General features: G+C 36.9%; 1 protein-coding gene across 1 annotated transcript; it reads right to left on the bottom strand.

Moving 5' to 3' along the window:
* Positions 1-266: 266 nt before the first annotated feature.
* On the bottom strand, positions 267-19,061 carry LOC109075326 (hepatocyte growth factor activator). The gene is made up of 14 exons (XM_042728778.1): positions 18,615-19,061; positions 18,449-18,512; positions 18,240-18,333; positions 13,367-13,440; positions 11,425-11,532; positions 10,154-10,285; positions 9,097-9,207; positions 8,529-8,703; positions 6,948-7,045; positions 5,467-5,707; positions 5,234-5,373; positions 4,028-4,168; positions 1,618-1,760; positions 267-759 (listed from the first exon to the last, which is right to left on the bottom strand). Exons 1-14 carry the CDS (start codon positions 18,708-18,710, stop codon positions 526-528), a joined length of 1,851 nt encoding a protein of 616 aa, XP_042584712.1. The 5' UTR covers positions 18,711-19,061; the 3' UTR covers positions 267-525.
* Between the last annotated feature and the right edge of the window lie 7,733 nt (positions 19,062-26,794).

The following is a 26,794-nucleotide window of genomic DNA, read 5'->3' as shown; positions in this document are numbered from 1 at the left end:
TTTGCGTTGAAATATGATAAATAATTATACATATTCATTATGCATTACTTGGGCATTCCAATGTCAGAAAAGAAATTGACCACAGAGACCTGTTTGAATGAAAGTCAAAGGAATGCACTTAATTAATGGTTTTAATATATAGTGGAATAATTTAGTGTTCAGATGACACTTAACAGCAAACGGTCGCATCTGTCTATTCACTTTCAAGGGTTTCTGCGTAAACATGACCTTTCCAATACTAGATTCACTCAAACCCTGCAAAACACTCTCTTTTTAATTTTTTAATGCAGATTAAAGACATTTATTTCACAGCAATCAAAATGTATCGATATGCAAAATACATAATAATGATAATAATAATAATAACTTTAGATAACACTTTCCATTCCAGTGTACATGTCACCACACTGCTAGTTAATTATAAATACAGCAGGCTCGCAGTAAAACACAGGTCCTTCAGTATGACACAGTGACGCTGGAATGGAAAGCCTTCATGAATACATTAATAATAAAGTCACAGTTGTTTTATCTTTGGCACTGACTCCCGATACAAATGTTTATTTTCGTTCTTTTCACTGATGTTTTCTGGGATGTTTTTCTGGATTTTTTGATGACGCTGTTGATCCAGTCTGAATATTTGGGCACGAGGGTGTAAACGCCCGGTTTTCCCGAGCGTCCGCATCCGTCTCCCCAGCTGATGATCCCGTACAGGAAGCTCACGCCGTCACACTCGCACGCTAACGGACCGCCCGAGTCACCCTGAACAAGTCACACACACACACATCAAACCATCTCTCAGTACAAACAGTTCAGTTATTCTAAAATAATACTGATGTGTATGGAAGCCTGTTTCCACCACAGAATAAAATAAATAGATAAATAAAAAATGTTGTGACTTTTTATTTCACAATTCAGATTTTTTTATTTATTTTTTTCTCAGAATTGCAAGATATAAACTATCAATAGTGAGTTCCAAAGTCAGAATTGCAGAATATAAACTCATAATTTTGAGAATTGTTTTTTTAAATGTTTTATTCATTGGCGGAAACAGGCTTCCACAGGTATCAGAGCATTTACTGATATAGAATATTCTATATGTCAGAATTGAATTAATGCATATATTAATACTAATTACATTAATATTAATCTTAAACAATAAGAATTGCATATTATTACTGCAGTAATAGTGATATTAGAGTATTTATTGATGAAGATATTCCATATTATTATATCAGTATTAATATTTAATTAATATTGCTCTAAAATAAAAAAAGTAAAATAATCAGACCTGTTTGTTCATTGCTTTGAAACAAAATGATTTCTGTGAGCATTATATATATATGTGTGTGTGTGTGTGTGTGTGTGTGTGTGTGTGTTAATATTAGTCTAAAATGTAACACTACTTATAAGTATTTATTACAATTTATTAAAGAATATCTGATATTCATATTCATGTGTTTTTTTTTTTTTAAATTTATACTCAAAATGTGAATATTAGTCTAAAATAAAAAAGTAAAATTATGAGACTTATGCAATATACAATCCAAATCTGCAATCCAATAAAGGTAATAAAAAATAGCATGACAAATGGTGTTTGGTGTTGTTTTGGCGTCTGACCTGACAGGCGTCCACACAGAGCTCACTGCCCGCACACAGCATCCCTGACCTGACCTCTGACCCGTAGACGTTTGGAGACGAGCACTGATCGAACGGGATGATCTTCACCACTCCCTCCATCAGGTGAGAGTACGAGTTCGCCTCTAAACACACACACACACACACACACACACACACACACACACACACACACACACACACACACACACACACACACACACACATCACATTCACACAGGTACAAAAAAAGAAAAAGAAAAAGAAAAAGAAAAAAAGACTTTATTCAACATTTCTGGACCTTGATCGTGTTAGGATCCTTGCTACGGAGGGTCAGAGAGCTCTTGGATTTCATCAGAAATATCTTAATTTGTGTTCCGAAGATGAACGAAGGTCTCACGGGTTTGGAACGACATGACAAGGTCAACATGCTAAATCATGCTAGTAATGTGCCAATATGGTAGAAACATGCTAACAATGTGAAAACACATAAAAAAAACATTAAAAAACACTAAAAAATTATACCAACAAAAAATACCACCACCAAAAAAAAGTAGTATACTTCAAGTTTATTTTATTAAGTATACTTAAGTAAAGTTCAAGTATATTTAGACTTTTTGTAAGTATAAGTCAAGTATACTTAAATGTCATTTTAAGTATATTTCTGAGGAGTACATAAAGCCATTTTCTGAGAAGTACATAAAAAGTAAACTAAAAGCATACTTTCCTATTTTTAGTTTAAAAGAAGTATACTAATAGCACACTTGAATAAACTTCTTTTTCGTAAGGGTAGATAATGCTAGCAACAAGCTAAAACATATTAGCAACATTTTAAAACATGTTAACAACATGTTAATCCATGCTGAAACAGAACATGTTAGCAACTTGCATGAAATTTTGACAATGCAGTAGAACAAATCATCAAATTTCAAGCTTTTCAAAGATATTAAAACTTTCAAACAAGGCTTTGTCAAGCCAACATAAAAGTTTGTTTACTTGTTTACTAAAATAACTAAAACTAAAACTGAAATAGAAAATAAAAACTATATAGACATATTTAAAAACATAACCAAATAAAATACAAACAAAAAAATGAAAAAAAAAGATCAAAAAAAATCAACAAAACAAAAAAAAAAAAAAAACTAATTCAAAAAAAAAAAAAAAACCAGTGCTTGAAGTGGAAAAAAAGAAGTGACGGTACTCAACCTCACTCAACCACCCAAAAAGAAATAAATACAAACTAAAGAACTAAAGTAAATTTTTATTTTCATAATTCGCAATTAATATATATATATATATATATATATATATATAAATGTTTGCAATTCAATACACATATATTTGTATATATATATATGTATGTATATATAGTCACAATAAATAAATGAATGTTTGCAATTCAATACACATATATTTGTATAGCTTCTCAAAAAAAAAAAAAAAAAAAAAACATTTACAGCAGCAGTTGCAGCACTTTTAATACAAATTTTGCACAAGTCAAGCTGCAATACCAAACAGGACCACAGGGAGACACCACAAGACCACTAAACGAGCTACCTTGACATGAGCCGCTTAAAATGATTAAAGTTATCAGCATTACTGATATTCAGATGGTAAGCAAGCGCTGCTTTGTTTACGTTTCGTATATCTCCGTTTATCTCGTATATCTTTTGTTTCGGTTTCTCCTTCTGAATGACGAATATATATTATAATTAGCTGCTGATATAGACGGTTCATTCCTCTCACGCATGCGCAGAACGCACGTGTTAGTTCGCCGTCGGCTGTAATCTGTGCGGTGTGTTGGAGCGCAGCTTTTTGATCCGACGCTAGTTCTTTGAAGTCGGCTTGGTGTGTGTCCCGGCCTTAAAACACCTTCAGCCAGCATCCTGCATAAAACACTCACACTTTTAATAACTGCATACTGAAAATAATCATTTACTGACGTCTGTATGCGAGTACTATTATCTCCTCCATCTCTGATGAAATCGACCATGTTTTCTCTGCATTAGCTCTGTTTTGAACTTACTGTTTGAATACATTCGCTTTCTGGATCCTTGGACTTTCCAGGAGTTTACCGGTTGATCTGATCGCAAAACCTGTGGTTTTCATTTTTATAAGGTATTGTTTTTGTTAAAATTTACTGAAGAAATCAGTAATTAATTATTATTTTACTACTCTGCACGCTCCCTGACATGCTCTTGTGGCCCCCACTTTGAAAACCGCTGGTAGACCGACTCAGCTTGCATTCAATCACGTGATTTGTTGAGATGAGTGTTGGTTTATAGTTTCATTTCTAATCGCTCAGACACTGAGGTTTTGACTGTTAGTACACTTCAAGCACTGGTAAAAGCTATAACAGTTTCTCAGTGATAGTAAAGCAGCACCGGTGCAGAGTTAGTGTCGGTGAACTCACTCTCGTGCATGTGACCCCAGCCTGAGATCTTACAGCAGTAGTGATCGGGAAACGTCATGTGTTTCCCCGGCAGACAGATGGGCCTGATGAAAGGCGTCTTCAGAGCGCAGCGTCCGGCAACCTTCTTCAGCTTCACTAGAGCTGCAAAAACAGCTGCTATTACACACAAGACACTAAATCACACACACACACACACTTACTCGCCCCATAGCAATGCTTAGCACAGATGAAAGACACTCACTGGTTTTTATCTATTGCAATATACAGAAACTTAGTTTAATTTATGTGCTTTTGGAGACAGAGATCAGGGTACAATGCGGTTCAATCAGCACAAGTGCTGGAGCTCAGCATGTTGAAGCGTGTCTGATACACACCGTGTGTGTGTGTGCTGTTTTACATACATTTCCTGAGAAGTTTGAAAAGCACATTTTCACATAATGTGTTGTCTTTGTTCAATTGCCCATGTTGCAGACGCCCACGTCTGAACACACACGGGACTTTTATTGAATAAAGTACAAAACAGGGTCCGAAGCTCCTGAAAGAATTTACACTTATAAGATATATATATATATATATATATATATATATATATATATATATATATGCAACCCTGTTACTAAAAATTAGTTTAAAATTTCAATCATCTATCAATAAAAATAAAATAAAAATAAAAATAAAATAAAAACAATAATTTGTAAATAATTATTGTAAATAAATTAATAAAAATAATTATAAATAAATAAATAAATAAATAATTTATATTTTATATATATATTATCTATATATATATAGATATATATATATATATATATATATATATATATAAATAAAACCTAAAACTGTAAACGATAACTGAAAAAAAAAAAAAAAAATAAACATATTATTATTACTACTAATGCTCATCATAAATTTAAATTCTAAAAAAAAAAAAATAAATAAACTAAAAAACTAAAACTGATTAAATAAATACTATACTGACATTAGAAAAGAAAAATTAATAAAAAAGACAAAAACTAATAAAAAGACAACAAATTAAAAAAAAAAAAAAAAAAACAAGTGTGTGTATGCATATATATATATATATATATATATATATATATATATATATATATAATATATATATATATATATATATATACGCACAGATATGCAAGTTTGTAAGTGAAGAATGATGGTAAAGTTTCTGTATTTAGAGTCCAAACTCACCGATATCGTTTAAGGTCGGCTCAAACTGTGTGTAACGCGGGTTTAAAATATAATCCTGAACAGCAAAGGTCCTGGTGTTGGGACCGGTGTCGTTAAAGGAGTGCTGGCCGAGAACGACCCGAATCTGTGACTTTAATGGACTGAGAGAGAGAGAGTCAGTTATATAGCTGTATGGAGTTAGAACGAAGCTGTAACTCTATAGAAATGCATGAAGAGAACACACAGACACATACTTGCGGAGGAAGCAGTGAGCGGCAGACACGATCCAGCAGGAGGAGACCAGTGTTCCTGCACAAAACTCGTCTGCGATGTACAGCGCTGCCATCCAGGGGTGAGCGCCGGGCAATGCACTCGTCCCGCCCAGGATTCGCCCTCGACTGATCCGCTTCTCGTGCCTCTTCCCACACGCCGGGGTCCTGGCAGAACTGCGGGAGGGCCGCGGGGCCACGGCGATGACTGGACTTCTGCGGCCCGCTGACAGAAACAACAGACACTGGGTTTAATACAAATAATCTGCACACACCTGACTGTAGGACACTGAATATTCTATCATGTTTTAGCTGTATGCAAACTATATTAAATAATAAAAAATAACAAAAACTGCAGTAACAAAAACTAAATTATAATTAAATAAATAATATGTGTGTCTGTTCATTTACCATTTTTTTCCTAAAGTAAATGGACCTGGACAGTAAATATTGGTGTTCATTATAGCAGGGGGTTTAAATGGTCTGGGGACCCTCAGAGGGGTAAGTAAATAAATAAATAATTAAAAAATAGAATAGATCAATATAAATAAAATGTAATAATAATTTAATAAATAATTAAAAAAAATAAATGAAAATAATAGTTAAATAAATAAAAAAACATTAGATTAAACAAAAATAAATGTAATTATTAGATTAATAAATGAGTGAAAAATAAGTTATTTAAAATTAGATAAAAATAAATACACAAAACATAATTTGAATATATGAATAATGAAAAAATGATATTAAATAAATACATGCTTAAAATAAAAATAGGAATAGAATAGGATAGGATAGGAAATCTATAGGAAAACTCCTGTCCTTTAGTATTTGTTATTGCTAACACTCGAGTTAAGAGACGTTGATTGCATTTATGTGATCAAAAATGCAGTAAAAATTTTGAAATATTATTATAATTTAAAATAACTTTTCTATGTGAATATGTAGTAAAATGTGAGTTGTAATTTGAATTTTCAGCATCATTACTCCAGTCTTATCTCCACAATTCATTCTAATATTTCTGATTATCATCAATGTTGAAAACAGTTCATATTTTTGTGGAAACTGTGATCCATTTTATATTTTCAGGATTCATAGATGAATAGAAAGTTAAAAAGAACAGCGTTTATTTGAAACAGATATCTTCTGCAACATTATAAATGTCTTTACTCTCGCTTTTGATCAATTGAATTGAATGAAATGTATTAATTTTAAGTTTTGAGCGCTAATGTAGGCTAGATGTATAAAGAGTGACGGTGAGAACCCTGCTTGAGCACACACGTGCTGCAGCGTCTCTGAACGCCGTTAATAAAAAACAAACACTAAGAACCAATCAGATCTGGGTTAGATTTCTCCTTCCCACACCTGAGAAAGTCCGTGAGATTTCTAGAGAAGTTTTTAGGAAAGGTTATCATTCATGCTTTGATTCTTGTTTACTGAGAAGCTCGGGATCTGCTTTTACTGACGCGCTGGTTTGGAGCAGGGCTTGATGTTGCAGTACTCCCAGGAAACGGCTCGCTCTGTCATCGTGTAACACCACGGCAGCTTATCTTGATCAGGATTCCTGCCAAATCAAGGAAACACCTCAGACAGCACAAGATCACAATCACACATAATACTGTCCTGCAGCAGATCTGCTCAGTTCAACCCAGTACATGTTCCTGACTGACATCGAGGCGCTGATTGTCTGTTTTGCTCGAGAAAGTCAAGCCTAATAACACAAGAATACTCCCTCAAAAAACAAAAAATTCACCACAAACATTAAAAATTAATAAAACTACAATAAAACAGCAGAAAAGCACTACAAACACACGATTCCTGTCTGAATCTGAGCGGAAATGCAAGCATTTGTTCAATTCTCAGCTCATTTTCACATGAATGAATGATTCTGAAGACATTAGAATCCTGATTTTCACTCTTTTGCAGATTGTAATTTAATCTATACATTTTAAAAACTTCTTTTTGTCATTAAAACCAAAACTTTTGCTATTCAGCTGCTTTATTTTGATAAATGCATATCAAAGCTGATGCTTATGTATAATTTGAAAAATATGCATTCATATTTTGTAAAAAAAAAAAAAAAAAAAAAAAAAATGTATTGTATTTTTGAACAGCACCATCAGCATCATCAAATTAGGTAATATTAGCAATTATTTTTTGCAAGATACATGGCTGTGTAACGTTCTGACAAAAACATGACTTTCAATACATTATGTGTTCAACTGATAATCAACCAATTGCATAAAAAAAACATTTTTTTAAATTATTTTTCTTCATTTATATAATTAGCCTATATATTGACTGTAATCCCCAAAGTTTCACATTAATTAATTAATTAATGTATCTCTCTCTCTCGTATCGGTTTTAATAACAAAAAGAAGTTTTCAAAATGTATAAATTAACTTACAATCTGCAAAAGAGTGGAAATCAGGATTCTAATGTCTTCAGAATCATTCATACATGTGAAAATGTTTGTGAAAATACTCATATTTTGGCTCAGATTCAGACAGGAAACGTGTGTTTGTGGTGCTTTTCTGCTGTTTGAGGAAGAATGCAGGACTTCTTCACATTACAAAGCAAAAATGCTACTAAATGCACATATTTTCGTGAAAAAGCTTGACTTTTTCTAGCAAAACAGACATGATTTTTAATTTTTTTTTTGATGTACATATATTTATTCAGCTATTTTACTTATTTCTTATTTTCATTTAATAAAACTACAATAAAACTGAAATGCACATAAATTAACCAATTAAAAAGGTTACACTTTATTTTAAGGTGTCAGTGTTACACTTTAAGCACTGAGTAATATTAATGAACTACATGTACTAGCTATATGGTTAGGGTTAAAATTAGGGTTTGGCTTAGGGTTACTTGCATGTAATTATGCATAATTAGAGTAGTTGTTATTGTAATAGTAAGTACATGCAACATGTAACAAGGACGCCTTCAAATAAAGTGTTCCTTCTAAAAATAATGGTAAGTCTGATTGGTTAGAGAAGTAAGAGCTGTTCTCCTTCAGCCCTGTGTTACAGTAAGAGTGTGACCTGCAGAAGGCGTGTTCCCCGAGGCCCCTGCGGGCGGCGCTGTGCACCGTCTCCACCGTCAGCTCCGTGAACAGCAGATCTGAGTTCCACGGCAGACAAGACGAGCCCGAGACCGTGACATTCACCACACCACGGTACTGAGCGCCTGAGTCACGGTAACACTGCTCTGCTGGCTCTGACAACACACACACACACACACACACACACACACACACACACACACACACACACACACGCACACACACACACACACGGAGAGATTGAGGCTTTCTTTCTTTCTTTAAAGAAAATCTACATTTTTAAATAAGTACAAGCCATTTGAATTTTTACCAATATTTTAACTATACTTACAAAACTATTTGAAATAATTATATAGAAAAATGCAAACCTCATATAAAATAAACGGGAGACACAAAAACTCATATAATATGAGGGAGGTAATTATCAGTCTCTGAAACATAAAGATTTGCATTTACTGACCATTTGAAAGATTAAAAATACTTTCAGGCCCTGCTTGTGTGTGTGTGTGTGTGTGTGTGTGTGTGTGTGTGTGTGTGCTCGCACTCACTGATGTCACAGTATTGTCCAGTATATCCAGATGTACATCCACACACCTCTTCACCAGTGGCTTCAATCATCCTACAGATTCCGTCATTTTCACAGCGATTCCTCGAACACACTAAACACACACACACACACACACACACACACACACACACACACACACACACACACACACACACAGAGAGAAGAAAGTTCAGCAGGAATACAGCAGTAGCTGCAGTGGCCTGTAGCATGAAGAAAGTTTCAGTTTTTACCCAGAAAAGTTAAAGTTTAGTTTGAGCAAACTCTGAGTCTGAGCTCAAGAAGAAGGGTTGGTTTTGAGCGGGCTTCGTCACCATGGTTACTTACGCTACACAGCTACCCAGAGCAGGTTTTATTCTGGGTTTGAGATCGCAAACCAAAACTGGACCAATCAGCTGTGAGTAAAGTGTATATATCAGATGCAATTAAGCCACTCCCCCATATCTCTCACTCCAAATTAAAGCAGTTTAGAGTAGAAGAATTTCAGAGACAAAATTGCTGTTTGCTGTTATTTTATTATACTAATATCATATGAATTACAATTATCCATAATAATATAATATATATATTAAAATAATATTATATGGACTGTCAATTAATATAACATTTGAATATATACATTGCCAATAAATAAGTTTCAATATAGAAAGCTTTTAAAATAACGAAACGTTATGTATTTTCTTTTGAGCTCTGTGTGAAACTATATACACTTAAATTCAGCTTATTCTTTTGCATAGTCAGATATTTTCTTCTGATGCCTTCTCAAACGTTTTCTGCAGCAGCAGTGTTTATTCCTGCCTTGTAAATGCATTTATCTTAATTATATTTGCGGCACATGTCACACTTTCAGGTGTTAATCACAAACTCTGGATCAACCCTGAGTAGACAGAGCACATTTATATCGAGCTTTGTGAGCTCGCTGATCCTGATCGAAACCAGGCTGAATTAGTTTGGTTTTGTCAACTCTAAAGCTACCCTGAGTTTGTTCTTCTCGCTTCTGCTACAGGCCACAGGTGATCAGGTGTCAGTTGTTTATTTACCCGTGTAACGTGCACGCTCGCAGCTCTCTCCTCCGCTGAGGCACGTGCACAGCTCTACGGAGCGCAGGTAGATCCGTCCCCACGAGTCTCCGATGTCATAGTACTTCAGATGCAGCGGCTCGTAGCACTTCTCTACAAAACAAACCACAGAAACAAACCCGATCATCAGAACAAACCCTCCCGGCTCTCCCACCCGTCAGAACTCGACCGATATCAGATGACAGACAACATAAAGACACGAAACCTTCACGGGTCACAGGACATGTGATAGCCTTAAAGATGAGAGATTTCTCAACATGAAAGAGAGCGACGCATGAATGGAGACCAACGTGTGACGCTGTGCGACAAAAATGAAGCCTACATATGAACAGATCCAACACTTCTATCGTTAATTACTGCTGTTACGCAATTATCATTAGTGCAGGCTATAATATTCCTATTATTAACCAAAAAAAGAACTTAGATGGAACTATAATTCATTATTGCATAATAAAAAAATAAATAGATAGATAGATAGATAGACAGACAGATGAGTGTTTTGACCCACTTAAGTAGGACTCAAGTACTTTTTTACAGTATATGTAATTCCATAATTACTTCTATTGTCTTCTATTGAAATATTTTTAAAGCACTGGTGAATGTACTGACATTTATTATAGCTTAAAATATACTTTAATGACATTTCTAGGGAAACGTGAATGTACATTTCAGTAGAATTTAAATATTTTTACATTTAAATATATTTTTAAATTATAATTTTTTTATTATTAAATATTATAAATATTATATTATGTAATACATTATGAATTTAGAACATAACATAAGATGTTGTAATGTAATTCATAATATTCAGAATACATTAACTGTAGTACATTTAAAATATATTAAATGTAATATTGACTAACATGCAACAGATAAAATGATAACCGAGTTCTTTACATGTGCTTTAGTAGGTTAATCAATACTTCAAAATAAGTGCACTTCTTTAAAAAACGACGAAAGTTTATTAAAACATAATAATCTTTAATCTGAGATTATTTCAACGTTTTAAAAGTGCACTTAAGTGTGTTAAGAAACAGTCATGAGTGTCTCTCTTTAAGTGGCCTTTTATTTCATTAATATTATATTATCTGCAAGTACAGCTTTTTAAAAATACACTTTTAAGATTTGAAGTACACTACAAGTGCACATCAAAAATTCATAATCACACTGTATTTAGCATTACATTATGTAAATATGACCCCTTCACTGCATGTGTGTGTCTGACTCACTCTTTTCACACAGAGCTCCCGTGAATCCATCAGGACAAACACAATGAAACGAGTTCAGATGAACGCCTCCGTTCAAACACGGGTTCTGCCGACGCAGAGGAAGAAACCCTGAGCAGAGAAAGAGATAAATACAGCAAAATATGCTTATCATCATGACTGGAGAGCTGATTCATCGTGCAGCTGAGTTCACTCACTTCACAAACTCTCACTGAGTCATCGCGTCAGAGACACTATCTGTTTTACGATCGTAAACAAACGCAGTCCGCATCACTCCAGCCCCGATTACTGAATTTCCACATTTAAAAGTGCGTGTAAATACATACACAAGCATTTCTGCCCATTCTAACTCGCAGAGCACATTCTGGGCCGAGGGTATTGAATTAATTTGATAATTAAGTAAAGAAATATATATATATATATATATATATATATATATTATATATATATATATATATATATACTTAATTATGAAATTAATTCAATACACTCGTCTCATATAGGAAACCAAAGAAGCCACTAATGACCTTTCAAAAAAAAAAAAAACATAGCATGATGCCGCTCTTCGTAAGCGTCTACACACGCAGTGTTTGAACCAGAGCCCAAACTCTGTACATCTGCTGTTATAAACACTGAGGTCTGGTGGAGTGCATCTCACAAACAAAGCGTGTCATTTATGCATGAACATAAACAGCTCCCTCTGAAAGTCAAACATCCTGGTAAACCCACACTTTCTGCCATAAATCCATCCGAGAGCAAAAAATGTGCTCTTGACCACAGTCACGATACTTTTAATGACTTTGCTGGCGATGTAAAATGAAGCAGTAAGTTAATAATGCAATGATTTGATGTGTTTTGGCCATTAAGTTTCTTTAGCAGCTGTTAGAGTAGTTTTGAGTTTAATTTCGAAACTGTTTAAGTTTAGTTATGTTTAGTTCACTTCCATTAAGTGTTGTTTTTGTCAAGTAAAATGGTCAAAAATTATGTTATATTTTATTTTTAGATTTAGGTTTTAAGTTATTTAAGTTTCAACTAAAATGAGTTTAAATTGAAGTACTAAGATTACTAAAGCTTTCTGAAAAGAAAATGTAAATTAAAATAAAAACAAAATTAGATATAAATATATAAATCCATTGATAAAAAATAGTGCTGTCAAATGATTAATCGCATACACAATATATTTTTTGTTTTTATAATATATGTGTGTACACACATGTAAATATTTAAAAAATACGTTGTTTATATTTTAAATATATTTATATATAATTTAAATCATATGAATATAAATATATACATGTAAATATTTTCGAAATATATACTGTGTATTTATATGTACACAGCACACACACATATATTATGCAAACAAAAACTTTTATTTTGAATGTGATTAATCGCGATTAATTGTTTGACAACACTAATAAAAATACATATAAAAATACAAACCAATTCTAAATATGAATAAAATAAAATTATAGTATACTTCGTGAATAATATATTTCTGCAAATTGATTCATATTATTTTATATATTATTTACTCAAATATATTATCACTCTAATGTAACAATTCATTTACATCAGCACTCAAAAATTTTCATGGAAGACTCTGCATTTTTAGTATATTAAAATGCATTTAGAGATATTTGTTGGCAAATATTTCTGTTTATTACTATTTATTGCTAAATGCATATGAATAACTTTGTGTTCATTAAGTTCAACTATAACATGGCATGGTTGTTTTAAAACTAGAATTTACTGTGCTTCATTTTATTAAATATTCTACACATTTTGAATCTAATTGGAAATATTGACTGTTTGGTTTCTCTGAAAGGTAAAAAAAAAAATGAGAGCAATAACTAGAGACGAGGTATCTAATGCAAGCTCTAACTCCACAGAAGAACACTTGCTGACTTAATAGTTTTAATAGGAAGAAAGGACAACTTCTTACCATTAAAGAGTTGTGCTTGTGAACTGCAGAATCCCCACTTCTGGTCGCGGTCAAAGTTATGTGTGAGAGAGCACCTATAACACAAGACCAACCGCAAACACAATGAGCCTGACACACTCCAGACCTGAGAAAAGACCAAACAGACTAAAACAAGGGTCATAAATAACAAAGTGAACTGATTGCACGAAATTCCCTTATTCTTGACAAACACAAATAAAACTATAAAAGGGAAAAGCAGAAATGACTACAATAAATACCAGTTCACTTTCCATGAGTGACACACAAAACTATTTACCAGCTTATGAAACAGAAGTGTTGTATTGTAATTGCAAGCTTTTGTAAGAATGCAATGTACTGTAGTTCAGATCTTACAGAGTTTTTTTTTTTTTTTTTTAACTGTACTTGCAGATAATATAATATTAATGAAATAAAAGGCCACTTAAGTGACTTAAAGAGAGACACTTTCAAGACTGTTTCTAAATGCAATTAAATTAAGTTAAATTAAAGCATTTAGCAGACGCTTTTATCCAAAGCGACTTACAGTGCATTCAGGCTATCAATTTTTACCTATCACGTGTTCCCGGGCAATCGAACCCCCAACCTTGCGCTTTGTAACGCAATGCTCTACCACTTGAGCTACAGGAGCAAAAAAAAAATTAAAAATACATTTAAACACTAAAACAAAATCAAAATAAAAATTTCAACAAAATAGTTTTTAAATCATTATTTCAATAATCTTTTGTCAGGTTTTAAAGTAGTAGAATTATTCTGATGTGTTAACTAACATACTGAAGCATGTAAAGAACTGGATTATCATTTTAACTCTAATGTTTTGCAATACTGCATTTAAAGTTAATATATTGTAAAAGTAATTAAAAGCAATCTATATTAATATCTATAAATATCAATCTATAGATCGCTGTAGCGCCTCAGTTCAAGCAGCACACATGACCCGATTGATTTTTGTCACACTGTACAACATTAATAATTACTGTTATTGTTTAGGGTTGGGGTGTATGTAGATGTTAAGAAAACACAATCTAATCCACCTTTTTCTGAACATGGAAGACGCTTTACATTTCTGGTCTCTGGTTTTTCTAATCACATTCACATATTTTCAGAGCCGACAATATAACTTGAAACCTATGAAAATGGTTTAAAAAAAGCACATGACACCATAGTTTCATCATTTTACAGTTTCGCAATGACCGTCTTTGTGCAATAAAGGACCTGTCATAGTTTGATGAGTGGGAAGATGACATGAAATGACACGATTAGCTGCACTGAAAACAGATGAGCGCACATGTGCATATATAGCTCCCGATCGGGGCGAAGTTCACAGAATGATAAGAGTCTGAAAACATTACATTCAGTTTACACTTAAAGGGAAAGTTCACCCAAAAATGAAAATGCTGTCCACTCACCCTCATGTCGTTCCAAACCTGTAAGACCTTCTTTTTAAAGAGTATCACATATGTAAACAACGTATGCAATGTAATGTACGCCGTTTACATCGTTTATGCTTTGAACTGAATGCAAACAACTTATATCTGCATACATACGTTGCATTATTTTTTAAGTATGTGATACTTTTCAAAAATGGCGCTATAGGGTGATGAGGAGGAGAAAAATTGTTGAATAGTCATTGTTTGTGTTTTCTTTGCACACAAAAAGTATTCTCGTAGCTTTAAAACATTACCAAACAAAGCTTTGTGTGATCAAGCAGAGCGAACTAAATTTAAAGGGGTGATATTATGCTTTATCAACTTTAGTTAGTTTGTAATGTTGCTGTTTGAGCATAAAAAAGATCTGCTAAAGTTACAAAGCTCAAAGTCCAATTCAAAATGAGATATTTTATTTAAGAGAAATCACTTTTCAAAAACTACAACGAACAACTCATTTGGACTACAACGCATATTTTCCGGGATTTGTGATATCACAAATATCAACGAATGGGACGAGACCTGGTTGAGCTGCACTAGAGAAGGCAACGAGTGTTATCACTATGTCGGAGACACACTAGCTTTCCCAAGACAGACGAGCTTAGAGTGGTTACAATCATCCAGGTTTAAATCGCGTGCAAATTGATTTGATTTTGACGCAATATTTACACTGAAGCTTGCAGCAGGCAGCTATGGTAAGAGGCAGGACATTTCCTGATTAGGCACCGCGTGCTGTCAATCATTCCATACACACTGGCCCAGCTAACCAATCACAGCACACACTGGCCCAGCTAACCAATCACAGCACACATTGGCCCAGCTAACCAATCACAGCACATCGCGTATTCCAGAAGGCGGGCCTTCATTTGATACAGGAACTATTTGAGCCGTTCATGCCAGACTGGGGAGAGAAGTGTTGCAATAATTTTAAATATGTGAAAAATAATGGGTTTTTAAACAACCTAGTATGAGAACCTGTTCTAGTACATCCCCAAAACAAAACCAAGACTTTGTAAAAAGAGCATAAGAGGACCCCTTTAAGATGCGAATGAATCACTACTTGAATCAGACGATTCAGTTGATTCTGTTCAAGAATCAGAATAATCAGCTTCACACTTGCAGTGGTTTTCAATGGAAGAGAAGACTCTCATTGAATAATGACTTCTAGAATTCAGTCTGTTCTTCACAAAAAGCATTGTATGCTCTGCACACGAATGGTACGGACTTTATTTGGGAACTTGACAGGTGATAAATGAAAGCGAGCTGTGTGATGATTCTTCAAAATTCTTCTTTTGCATCCCACAGAAAGAAATTCTAGCATAAGGGTTTGGGAGATTATGAAAACAAACTGACAGGTTTTTGGAAAGCAAATCAAAATGAGGACCGCCATGTCACAACCACAAGCAATTTCTGGAGTGAATCCTCAGTGAAGAGTTGCTCCACACAGAGATGTGCACACACTTGTTGAGCTGCAGTGATGTGACATTAATAACACACCGCCTCTTTCATCTCTCGTCACGGCCCTGATCTCTCTCCCTGATAACACTCACTCACCCTCAGTGTTTAGAAGTGTTTATGAAATCAGTATATGTGTAGTCATCTGCTCCACTCGCTGACGTATGGAAGAGGAAACTAAAGAGCTGCGCAGATGATGATGAAAGAGTAGTGGTAGAGTTAAGAGTTAAGACTGGGCTGAGTAAAAGTTACTCAAGCGCTTTGATTAGGCTTACATCAGAATCAGGGCTGGGTTCGACTTTGGCTTAATGTTTCAAGGATGAGGGTTTGGTTTAGCAAGGACTTAAGAAACTGGTTTAAGATGGGTGATCATCAGAGCCCAGCGGTTTAAAAGAAATTGGATTTGGTCAAATCTTTAAAATGTACTGTTTAAAGATTCCCAAACCACATTAGATCAGTGCTATTTTTACCATTACAGTTTTTACTAGTATTATAATTTAATTCGATATTTTAAAGTAATTGTTTGTGCATTTTTTAATAGTTTATTATTTTATTATATTTTTAATTTAGGCAACAAGGTGAAATAAAGTTTGCAATTTATTTTCTTTTAATGTAATAAATGTAATGTAATATACCTGATTCAGTCTTGTTTTGATCTAGTATGTGCTGTTCAAAACAATTACATTGATGCCATCAGAAGAGTAGATTTAAGGTTGATTCCAGGACCAGAACGCAATAAAACTTTAAAGCTGTTAACTAATACATTAGAATTATGTTGTATATATACATGAATTTTTATTTAGCACTTCAACTGTTACCATTCTAAAGTATACAAAGTAGAAGTAAGCTATTATGTAGTAGAAAAAAAATAAGACTGTGTCCCCAAACAGCTGTCAGTATAATAAAAAATAGTGTCAGAAAAGTTATTTATCACTGTGTATTAAATACAATGACAAAACGGTCAGAGGTGGACCAGTCAAAAGTAGTTTCTAAAATTTGCATTGATTACTGCATGTATATTTGTGTGTTTATATTGATTTGTTGTAGGTTAGATGAGAGTCAAGAGCATGAGAATGTTAAAGAATATTTGTACTGTTTGTGAAACAGCTCTGCTTGATCTACCTGCTTTTCTTTATTTAGCTAGTAGTCTATATTCTGAAATATGGCCTAGTTAAGAGCACTTCTAATGCAGATTTGTTAAACTGGAGAAAAAAAAATAAAAATCAGAGTGATCCAGTCCAGTGTTGCTCTGAAAAACTAGTTCAAAAGTAAGATGGATTACTGATCCTGGATAGCAAAATATGTTACTTTTAATTCAGTTTTAGCATGACTTATTTTACTACATCAGTTTGAACTAAATAAAAATAATAAATGTTGCCTTTGGAACTAGTTAAATTTAATACATTTAATTATTATTTATATATATATTATTTTATTCCTGGTTTTTTTTTTATTTTATTTTTTATTTTTTATTTCCAGTAACAAAACATGTTCTCAGGTTTTAGTTTTAGTTAACTATATTAACCCTTGTCTTGGCTTACAACAGATCTGAATTGATGTGGGTTTAGCTGGACAGATTTGGGCTGGTCAAATTAACTGGTTAAGGATTTAGATTAACCGCCTTAAACCAGATCTCTTCGTTACCCAGAAACCCAGATTCTAACTCATCCCAAACCAAATTGAGCTTGGTTATAAACTGATTGCCTTTTCTCTGCTGATTTATTAGTTAGTTGAACAGTTAAACATGGATCTGAGAGTAGTAAGCTATTATTGGTACGTGAAAACAACTATTTAAATAAACAAACACATTCTACGCATGCAGATTCTTTGTGAGTATGGTTGTGATTTGCTGCAGCTGTGGTTTTTGGGCTTTGAGTCCTGACACTGGGTTTGTGGTTTAAGCATTATTTCTCTGTGATTACTGAAAAATAACCATCGAGGACGTGTGTGTACTGCAGGTGTGTGTCAGCACTTACCAGGCCTTGTCAGAGTTCATAGAGATACACTGGTGATAAATCACGCCGCCAAAGCGAAAAGGAAACTTGCACTCTTTGCCATCTGTTGTGAGAACTAACACACACACGCACACACACACACACACACACACACACACACACACAATCCAGTAAACCAAGAGTTATTAGAAACAGAAACTCTCTGAAATCAATTGGAGAACAGTTCATACCTTTCTGGGTTACAGTGTTGGATTGTCCGGAAACTAATATTTCAATACCAGGTGGCTGCTTGCGCTTTAATGTGTGAGAGAGAGAAAGAGAGGGAGAGAGAAAGAGAGAATGCCAAGATGTACACCAAATTATATGCATTCAGCAAACCTCATACGGGACACTCACCGATCCAGCACACTGCAAACGGGGCAATAAAACAAGACATTTTAGGAGAAGAAGAAGAAACTCTCGACGAGTCAGAACTGGAGAAAACACAGGCATTTCTGTACGAGCTCTGCTCCCTCTTCGCGCCAGATCCTTGGACAAGTTTCGCCGGGACTCAAGTGCAGATGAAATCCGTCTCAAATGCGAGTGTCATGTGTGGGATTCATCCATTATATCCCGGGGCGATGGATGCGTGGAGGCGCACCGCAGGAAGAGCCTCTGCAAGGGAGTTCCCACGAGAAAAGCCTGGTCACACCTGGCGCAGGGGACGGACCCAGCCCAGCGCGAGCCTGTGATGTAATCCCAATCCTCAGGCTTTGATTTCTGCCTGGTTGTCAGTGACAACGGAATCCGCCCCCCGTGATGCTGCATGCGCACCTTCATCGCGCCGACAGAGAGAGAGAGAGAGAGAGAGAGAGAGAGAGAGAGAGAGCTGAGAGAGGACAGAGAGAGAGAGAGAGAGAGAGAGAGAATCGGAGAGGCTGGTGTAGGTTGACGCGCGTCACGTTCGCAGGAATGCAGTTAATCATTCATAGACCGAGACTCCCGCAGAGTGAAAGCAGCGGATTCCTCGCCTCCATAAAAGCGTGCATATCGAGGGAAATATGACAACAAGAGCCATGGATACGCTGCGTTATAATAATAGGCCTAATAATAATAATACATTTTCCACATCAGAACGAGCTGAAATATACAGAGATTGTTGTTGTTATCATCAACAACAACAACAACAATAATAATAGCTGATCATTATTAATAATTATAATTATATTATAATTATTATTATTATTATTATTATTATTAAATATATTTGGTATCATGCATAAGCTAAATAAGACTTGCTGATGAATCTTCCCACATCAAAATATGCTAAAAAACTATACGTTTTATTATTATTATTATTATTATTATTATTATTATTAGGGGCCAAGCACCGATAGTGCGATGTCACCTTTGTATCTGTAAGAATTCTTCTTCTTCTTCCGCTATTGAGTCAGCCCACAGAACCGCTTGCGGGAAAGTTGTGAAATTTGGCACACTTATAGAGGACAGTGTCAACATTAATTATTATTATTATTATTATTATTGAATATTTAGTATAATGCCTTGGCTAAATAAAAGTAGAATTACTCACGAAGCTTTCCATATTGAAATTTGCTAAAAAAAATAAAAAATAAAAAAAAAACAGTACAGTAGTTGTTGTTGTTGATAATGATGTTGATAATAATTTATATAATGTGTGAGCTACATAAGAGTAGATTGATTCTTTACAGTTAAAACTTATATTAACAAGAAATATAGTGGCTAGTTATACTTAAAATACTTAAAAAAAAAAGCCATTGCTTACTTTCCTTTACTTAAATGACTAAAATGTTCGTAAAAAGTGGAAAACTAAGTTTAATGTTCTTCAGCTGTGACGCCACACTGACACCCCCCCCCCAAACACACACCCAACAACAACCCCCCCCCCCCCCCCCCCCACACACCCCCCCAACACACAAGCACACACACACACACACACCCAACCAACCCCACCCTGTGGTGGATTTTCATTCATTCTTCTGACAGCAAGAAGAGATGAAAGATAGTCAGTCACGGTCAGGAGAAGATGCTGGAAGCATTTTGTTTTAGGCGGCGTTATGTGACAGTCTGGGTGTGACAGTGTTTTGGAATAAAAATCAAAGCATGAAAATACACTTAAATTAAAGCTTCCCGTCTTTGTGTGTGTATGTACAGGTGCATCTCAGTAAATTAGAATGTCGTGGAAAAGTTCATTTATTTCAGTAATTCAACTCAAATTGTGAAACTTGTGTATTAAATAAATTCAATGCACACAGACTGAAGTAGTTTAAGTCTTTGGTTCTTTTAATTGTGATGATTTTGGCACACATTTAACAAAAAAAAAAAAAAAAAAAAAAAGCTGGCTGTTCACAGAGTGCTGTATCCAAGCATGTTAACAGAAAGTTGAGTGGAAGGAAAAAGTGTGGAAGAAAAAGATGCAAAACCAACCGAGAGAACCACAGCCTTATGAAGATTGTCAAGCAAAATCGATTCAAGAATTTGAGTGAACTTCACAAGGAATGGACTGAGGCTGGGGTCAATGCATCAAGAGCCACCACACACAGACGTGTCAAGGAATTTGGCTACAGTTGTCGTATTCCTCTTGTTAAGCCACTCCTGAACCACAGACAACATCAGAGGCCTCTGACCTGGGCTAAGGAGAAGAAGAACTCTTGCCCAGTGGTCCAAAGTCCTCTTTTCAGATGAGAGCAAGTTTTGTATTTCATATTGAAACCAAGCTCCTAGAGTCTGGAGGAAGGATGGAGAAGCTCATAGCCCAAGTTGCTTGAAGTCCAGTGTTAAGTTTCCACAGTCTGTGATGATTTGGGGTGCAATGTCATCTGCTGGTGTTGGTCCATTGTGTTTTTTGAAAACCAAAGTCACTGCCCCCTTTACCAAGACATTTTGGAGCACTTCATGCTTCCTTCTGCTGACCAGCTTTTTAAAGATGCTGATTTCATTCTCCAGCAGGATTTGGCACCTGCCCACACTGCCAAAAGCACCAAAAGTTGGTTAAGTGACCTTGGTGTTGGTGTGCTTGACTGGCCAGCAAACTCACCAGACCTGAACCCCAGAGAGAATCTATGGGGTATTGTCAAGAGGAAAATGAGAAACGAGACCAAAAAATGCAGATGAGCTGAAGGCCACTGTCAAAGAAACCTGGGCTTCCATACCACCTCAGCAGTGCCACAAAACTGATCACCTCCATGCCATGCCGAATTGAGGCAGTTATTAAAAGCAAAAGGAGCCCTACCAAGTATTGAGTACATGTACAGTAAATGAACATACTTTCCAGAAGGCCAACAATTCACTAAAAAAACAAAGACTTAACTTACTATTAGATTATAGTCGGTATATATATTATATATATATATTATATATATATACACACACACAGGTGCAATGTGAGCTCAATACATTAGAATGTCATGGAAAAGTTCCATTTAGCTATTCATATATATAATTAACTCCATGTGATAAACTTGTGTATTATTAATTAATTCAATATATATTTATATATATATATATGAAACTATATATATATATATATATATATATATATATATATATATATATATGATCAGTTAAAAGTCACATGATATGAACCCAGAAGAGTGTGAAATGATCCATTCAGAGCAGCAGTAGAGTCAAAGGTGAGGTAAAATAATTTGAGGTACTCTTCAAGGAAGAGATGTCAAGTAGAAATAAAGTCTTGACTGTAACAAATCTCAAAGAAACCTCTTCCAGGGGTTCAAAGGGAGCTTTCGAAGGGGCCTCTAAAACCATAGCCAAATCCCAAGTAGGCACCCTTGGGCATACCGCAGGCCTCAGCCTCCTGGTACCCCGGAGGAAACGTGTTACTAATGGGTTCCTCCCTAGAGACTGCTCGCCCACAGGGGTGTGGTGAGCAGCAATAGCAGCCACATAGACTTTCAATGTGGAGGGGGATAACCCTGTGGCAAATCTCTCTTGCAGAAATTCCAACACTGGCCCAACAGGGCAAATGACTGGGTCCAACTGACGGCTGTGACACCATGAAGTGAACAGTCTTCATTTAGTAGCGTACGATTTCATTGTAGAGGGAACTCTGGACTGGAGGATGGTCTCAACAACCTCGGTTGTGAAACCGGATGCTATGAGCTGTGCCCCCTCAGGTGCCACATCCACAGCTTCCACAACTCAGGGCGGGGGTGAAAGTTTGTGCCCCCCACCTGTGAGAGGAGATCCCACCGGACGGGAATCTCCAGTGGAGAGTCTTCTAGTAAGGCTACCAGGTCCGCAAACCATGGACGGCCCAGCCAGTATGGGACTACTAACAAGAGATGAACATCATCCCGGCGAACTCTCTCCAGAACTCCCAGGAGCAGAGCCATCGGGGGGAAGGCATACAGATAAAGCCTCGGCCATGTCTGTACCATGGCATCCAGCCTTAGAGGAGCTGGATGAGTCAGAGAGAACCAGAGGGGACATTGTGAGGTCTCTCGAGACGCAAACAAGTCCACCTGGGCTCGACCAAAATTCTTACAAATCTGCTCCACTACCTCGTGTGGAGTTTCTAATGCCCGGGCCTCAGCCCCTGTCTCGACAGGATGTCTGCTCCCTGATTGAGGTGCCCAGGGATGTACACTGCCCTCAGGGAGAGAAGTTTCCCCTGGGCCCACAGAAGGATCTGGCGCGCCAGCCTGTAAACAGGCATGAGCGCAGACCCCCTGGCGGTTTATTTAAGAGACCACCGATGTGTTTTCTGTGCGAACAAGCACATGATGGCCTCTCAGGTCTGGGAGAAAATGTTTCAATGCTTGAAATACTGCCAGCATCTCCAGGCAGTTGATGTGCCACATGAGATGACTCATGACCGCTTCCCAGCCTGTGAGGGAGACATCCGTCATTAGTGTTATGTGACAACATGGAGCCCCCAACACGGGGCCTTGTGACAGGAACCATGGTTTCTTCAACATGTCTAAGGCACGTAAGCAACGCAGCGTGACCTTGATCACGCGAAACGGGTTGCCCCTAGGGGAAAACCCTTTGGTCCTAAGCCACCACTGCAAGGATCTCATATACAGCAGGCCAAAAGTTATCACGTTGGACGCAGCTGCCATCAGACCCAACAGTTTCTGGAACTGCTTCACAGTGAGTGAGTAGCCTTCTTTCACTTTCTTGACTGTCGTGAGGATCGACTCAATCTGAGCAGGAGAGAGACGTGCCTGCATCCTGGTCAAATCCCACACCATGCCAGGATAAGTGGTCCTCTGTACTGGAGAAAGCACATTTTTCTTTGTGTTTAGTCTTAACCCCAACTCTTTCATGTGAGCAAGAATGACATCTCGATGCCGGACCGCCATCAGCTCTGATTGAGCTAGTATCAACCAATGGTCGATGTAATTCAGTATGTGGATGCCCTGCAGTCGCAAGGGAGCCAGAGCAACCTTTTATCCTTCTTCGGAACAATGAAGTAATGGCTGTAGAACCCGGACTCTCTGTCGAGAGGCGGAACACGTTCTATGGCCCCCTTTCTCAAGAGAGTGTCTACTTCTTGTTCCATTACCAGAAGCTGCTTGGGGCCCACCAGAGTGGGAAACACCCCGTTGAATAGAGGAGGATGCGACCCTAACTGAATCTTGTACTCTCTTTCTACAGTGTGCAGGACCCATTGGGACACATTTGGCAGAAGCTTCCATGCTGCCAGATAATGTACCAAGGGGACCAGTCTCTCGAGACTGGCCTCTGGTGTATTTAGAGCAATTAGAGCTGTTAGTTTGGTGCCCTGAAGCGAAGGACCAGCAGGAGACGGCCGATCTAGCTGCTCTAGAGACATCCTTGGAGATAGCGATCTTCTCAGGACTTCTATGTTTCCGTGGAAGCTGAGAGATCCACTCGCTAGAGATTGCTGTGCCCTGAAGCACCGGGGGTGGCAGGGGTAGCGGAACAATCTCCTGAAGGTACTGAGGAGAGACGGGCACCGTATACTGAGGTGTGTACCGCTCGTCTACCCTCAGATGTCCTAACACCTTTATGTCAGGATCTCTTGGACAAAGCCTTCTTATTGAAAACGAGGGTCCTCAGACCAGTCATGTCCTTAGACAACTTTGACCTGGAGTGCCCCACCAAGCCCCCATTCTCAATGTGAAGAGCTGGTACATGCCTGGGGGCAAGGGAGAAAATGCTGAAACGCTGCCACTTGATCCTTAGCTTCCTGGAACCTGTCGATGACTGTGTTTACAGCATCGCCACAAAGGTCAGAAGGCGATAATGGGGTGTCCAGGAGAGAATCCCTGTTTTTATCTTTGATCTGAGACAGGGTCAACCACAAATGTCTCTTTGTGGCCTCCAGGGCTGGCATAGACTGCCCATTAGCTATGGCAGTATCCTTGGTAGCTTGGTGTGATATATCTGTGGCTCTACGTGGTTCAGCAATATCATAGTTTTTTATATCTTCTCCCTCATCCATCTCTTGTGCGCCTTACCCTCCAAAGCCGAAAAAGTCCTAAGTAGCTTGGTGGGTAATACCGGGGCCTTAAGGGAAAATGCACTGCCAGGAGAAAGATAGCCCACAAGCTTATCCTCAACCTGGGGAATCTTCCCATAACTGCACTAATTCAGCCCTGACATATTAGAATAGTGAGACACACCAGGACTGAAGAGGCGGGCCGAGTATGTCTTATTCCATGATCTAGACACCTCAGTGTGCAGAACGGGAAAAAACAGCAGTCCCCAGGGCGGAGGCGGAGACTTCGAGTGCAGGAAGCATTCATTGAGCTTGCTTTTTGGATGCTCCTGATGCTCTTTTTCCAAACAAGACAGACTGTGCTGGCAAGTCCACAGACTCATCTCGTACGGTGCTTGCGTTTCCTCCCTCCCAAAATCGTAAGTTCGGCGCTCACGTCACCTACACAACAAAAGAATCGAGCCCTCTTCATCGATCCAACAAACGTGCTTCAATAAACAGTTTCACAACTTGCATCCATCCCCAGATAAAAAAAGAAAAAAAAAAGAAGAATAAAACCATTCTCTCTTCCCCATCCACTCTGGGCACTATCCATCTGCGAGCCCCACAATTCGAGCCCCACAATCGAACTGCGGGGAATGCTGGAGGGAGCACCTTCCTCAAAGAGTGCTTTCCAGGAGCGGAGCGCATGCATCGAGAGCCAAACGCAATGCAGATAGTCAGCTCCCTCGAGAGCTGATAGAGCATGTTCCACTCCCAAACAAGAAATGCACAAACTGTGTGTACCCCCACCCATGATGAAATAAGGGCAGGGTGGAACACACAGCCTAAAAAGGTGCTTGTCAGACTCAACATTCTTGCTAGACTTTGCCATGATATGTTTTGGCATACAACAATAAATAGGACGTAACACACATATCTTGCTGGAGGTTGTTCTTCGTTTCTGCTTCTTTGATCCATTATCAGTTTTTATCTTTGGTGGAGATACTATGATGTGTCACACACAGGCAAATGATGTATGTGTGCAGTTTCCCGCCAAATCCATGCTGACATCTTTAAAATATATATTGCACTCTTTTATTCATACCTTTGTTGATATATAGGCCTATGCCTAGCCTAGGAGGCATCCAAAACAAAAATTCACAATAATTCTGTGCTCAGTCATGACTCAAAGAGAATTCAGTGCTGATATATTTATTTAAATAATATCTGCTTATCAATAAAGGTTTTTTTTTTTTTTTTTTTTTACTATGCAAATTCATGGTAACAGAACTTAAAGAAAATCATAATAAAAGAGAAAAAAGGAGGTTAATTTTCTAAAATGATTATTTTAACAGAAGTATTTGATTTGTGGAGTAGCACAAGGGGATTTTTATGACACAATTTCTTATCTTTTTAATGACGAATTAATAATAAACAACGATAGTCTACATTATTTCTATATATTTTTGTTATTGAGGACCAGAGTGCTGAATGGTGAGTTTATAGTCAGTGTTGCACAGTTCTGTATTCAAATGTAGCCTATTCGTAGCCTATATTGTTCCATATACCGTATAGGGGGAAGTTACATAGTATTTTATTTAGTACATTTTTAATTCAGCTTATCAATAAACACAAAAATCAAAAAATAAACCACAAACTACAAAATAAACAATAAATAATCAAACTATCAAACTATTTTAGATAAGCCATATCATGCTGCAAACACTGCTCATGTGTTGTTAATAAGCCTGATGCATTTGATTTGGCCGCCATCTAGTGTTGAGTAGGTGCTCGTGCTCGAGTAACGATGACTTTCACTTTCGTGTTCATTCATTCATTCCTTCACTGCTGAATCTTGACAGTTTTCAGTTGTAGTTTCAGGGGTCGTTTCCTGAGAATTAACGGTACGTTTCACTCAAAATAACAAATAACTAATCTGATATAATTGTCTTGAACTTTGACTGTTTTTCTGCCGGTTTTCCTCCGTATCCCGATGGGGAATTCCGTCGGATGCTGGGAAAGTCTCAGCCAGATTCCAGGGAAACCCCTCTGAAGGTGTTTATAAGGCTCTGTGAATGGGCTGCGATCAGAATCAGGTGAACTGGAGGCGATTCTCGTGTCTAGAACCAAACTTCTGCGCAGATCTGGA

The sequence above is a fragment of the Cyprinus carpio genome, chromosome B7, assembly GCF_018340385.1.
Source record: "Cyprinus carpio isolate SPL01 chromosome B7, ASM1834038v1, whole genome shotgun sequence".
Classification (NCBI taxonomy): Eukaryota; Metazoa; Chordata; class Actinopteri; order Cypriniformes; family Cyprinidae; genus Cyprinus; species Cyprinus carpio.
The sequence above is the reverse complement of the archived record's forward strand: the minus strand, read 5'-3'. Positions and strand labels throughout refer to the sequence as shown.

What these genes read in the sequence shown, in the direction of transcription:
- LOC109075326 (XM_042728778.1), bottom strand. Translation starts at nt 18,710, where the DNA reads ATGCCTGTGTTTTCTCCAGTTCTGACTCGTCGAGAGTTTCTTCTTCTT. An exon ending in GGGAGCTCTGTGTGAAAAGA is followed by an intron (nt 10,286 to 11,424) that starts GTGAGTCAGACA and finishes TTTGTTTTGTAG; the next exon opens with AGAAGTGCTACGAGCCGCTG. An exon ending in CTGGGGTCACATGCACGAGA is followed by an intron (nt 1,761 to 4,027) that starts GTGAGTTCACCG and finishes GTGTGTGTTTAG; the next exon opens with AGGCGAACTCGTACTCTCAC.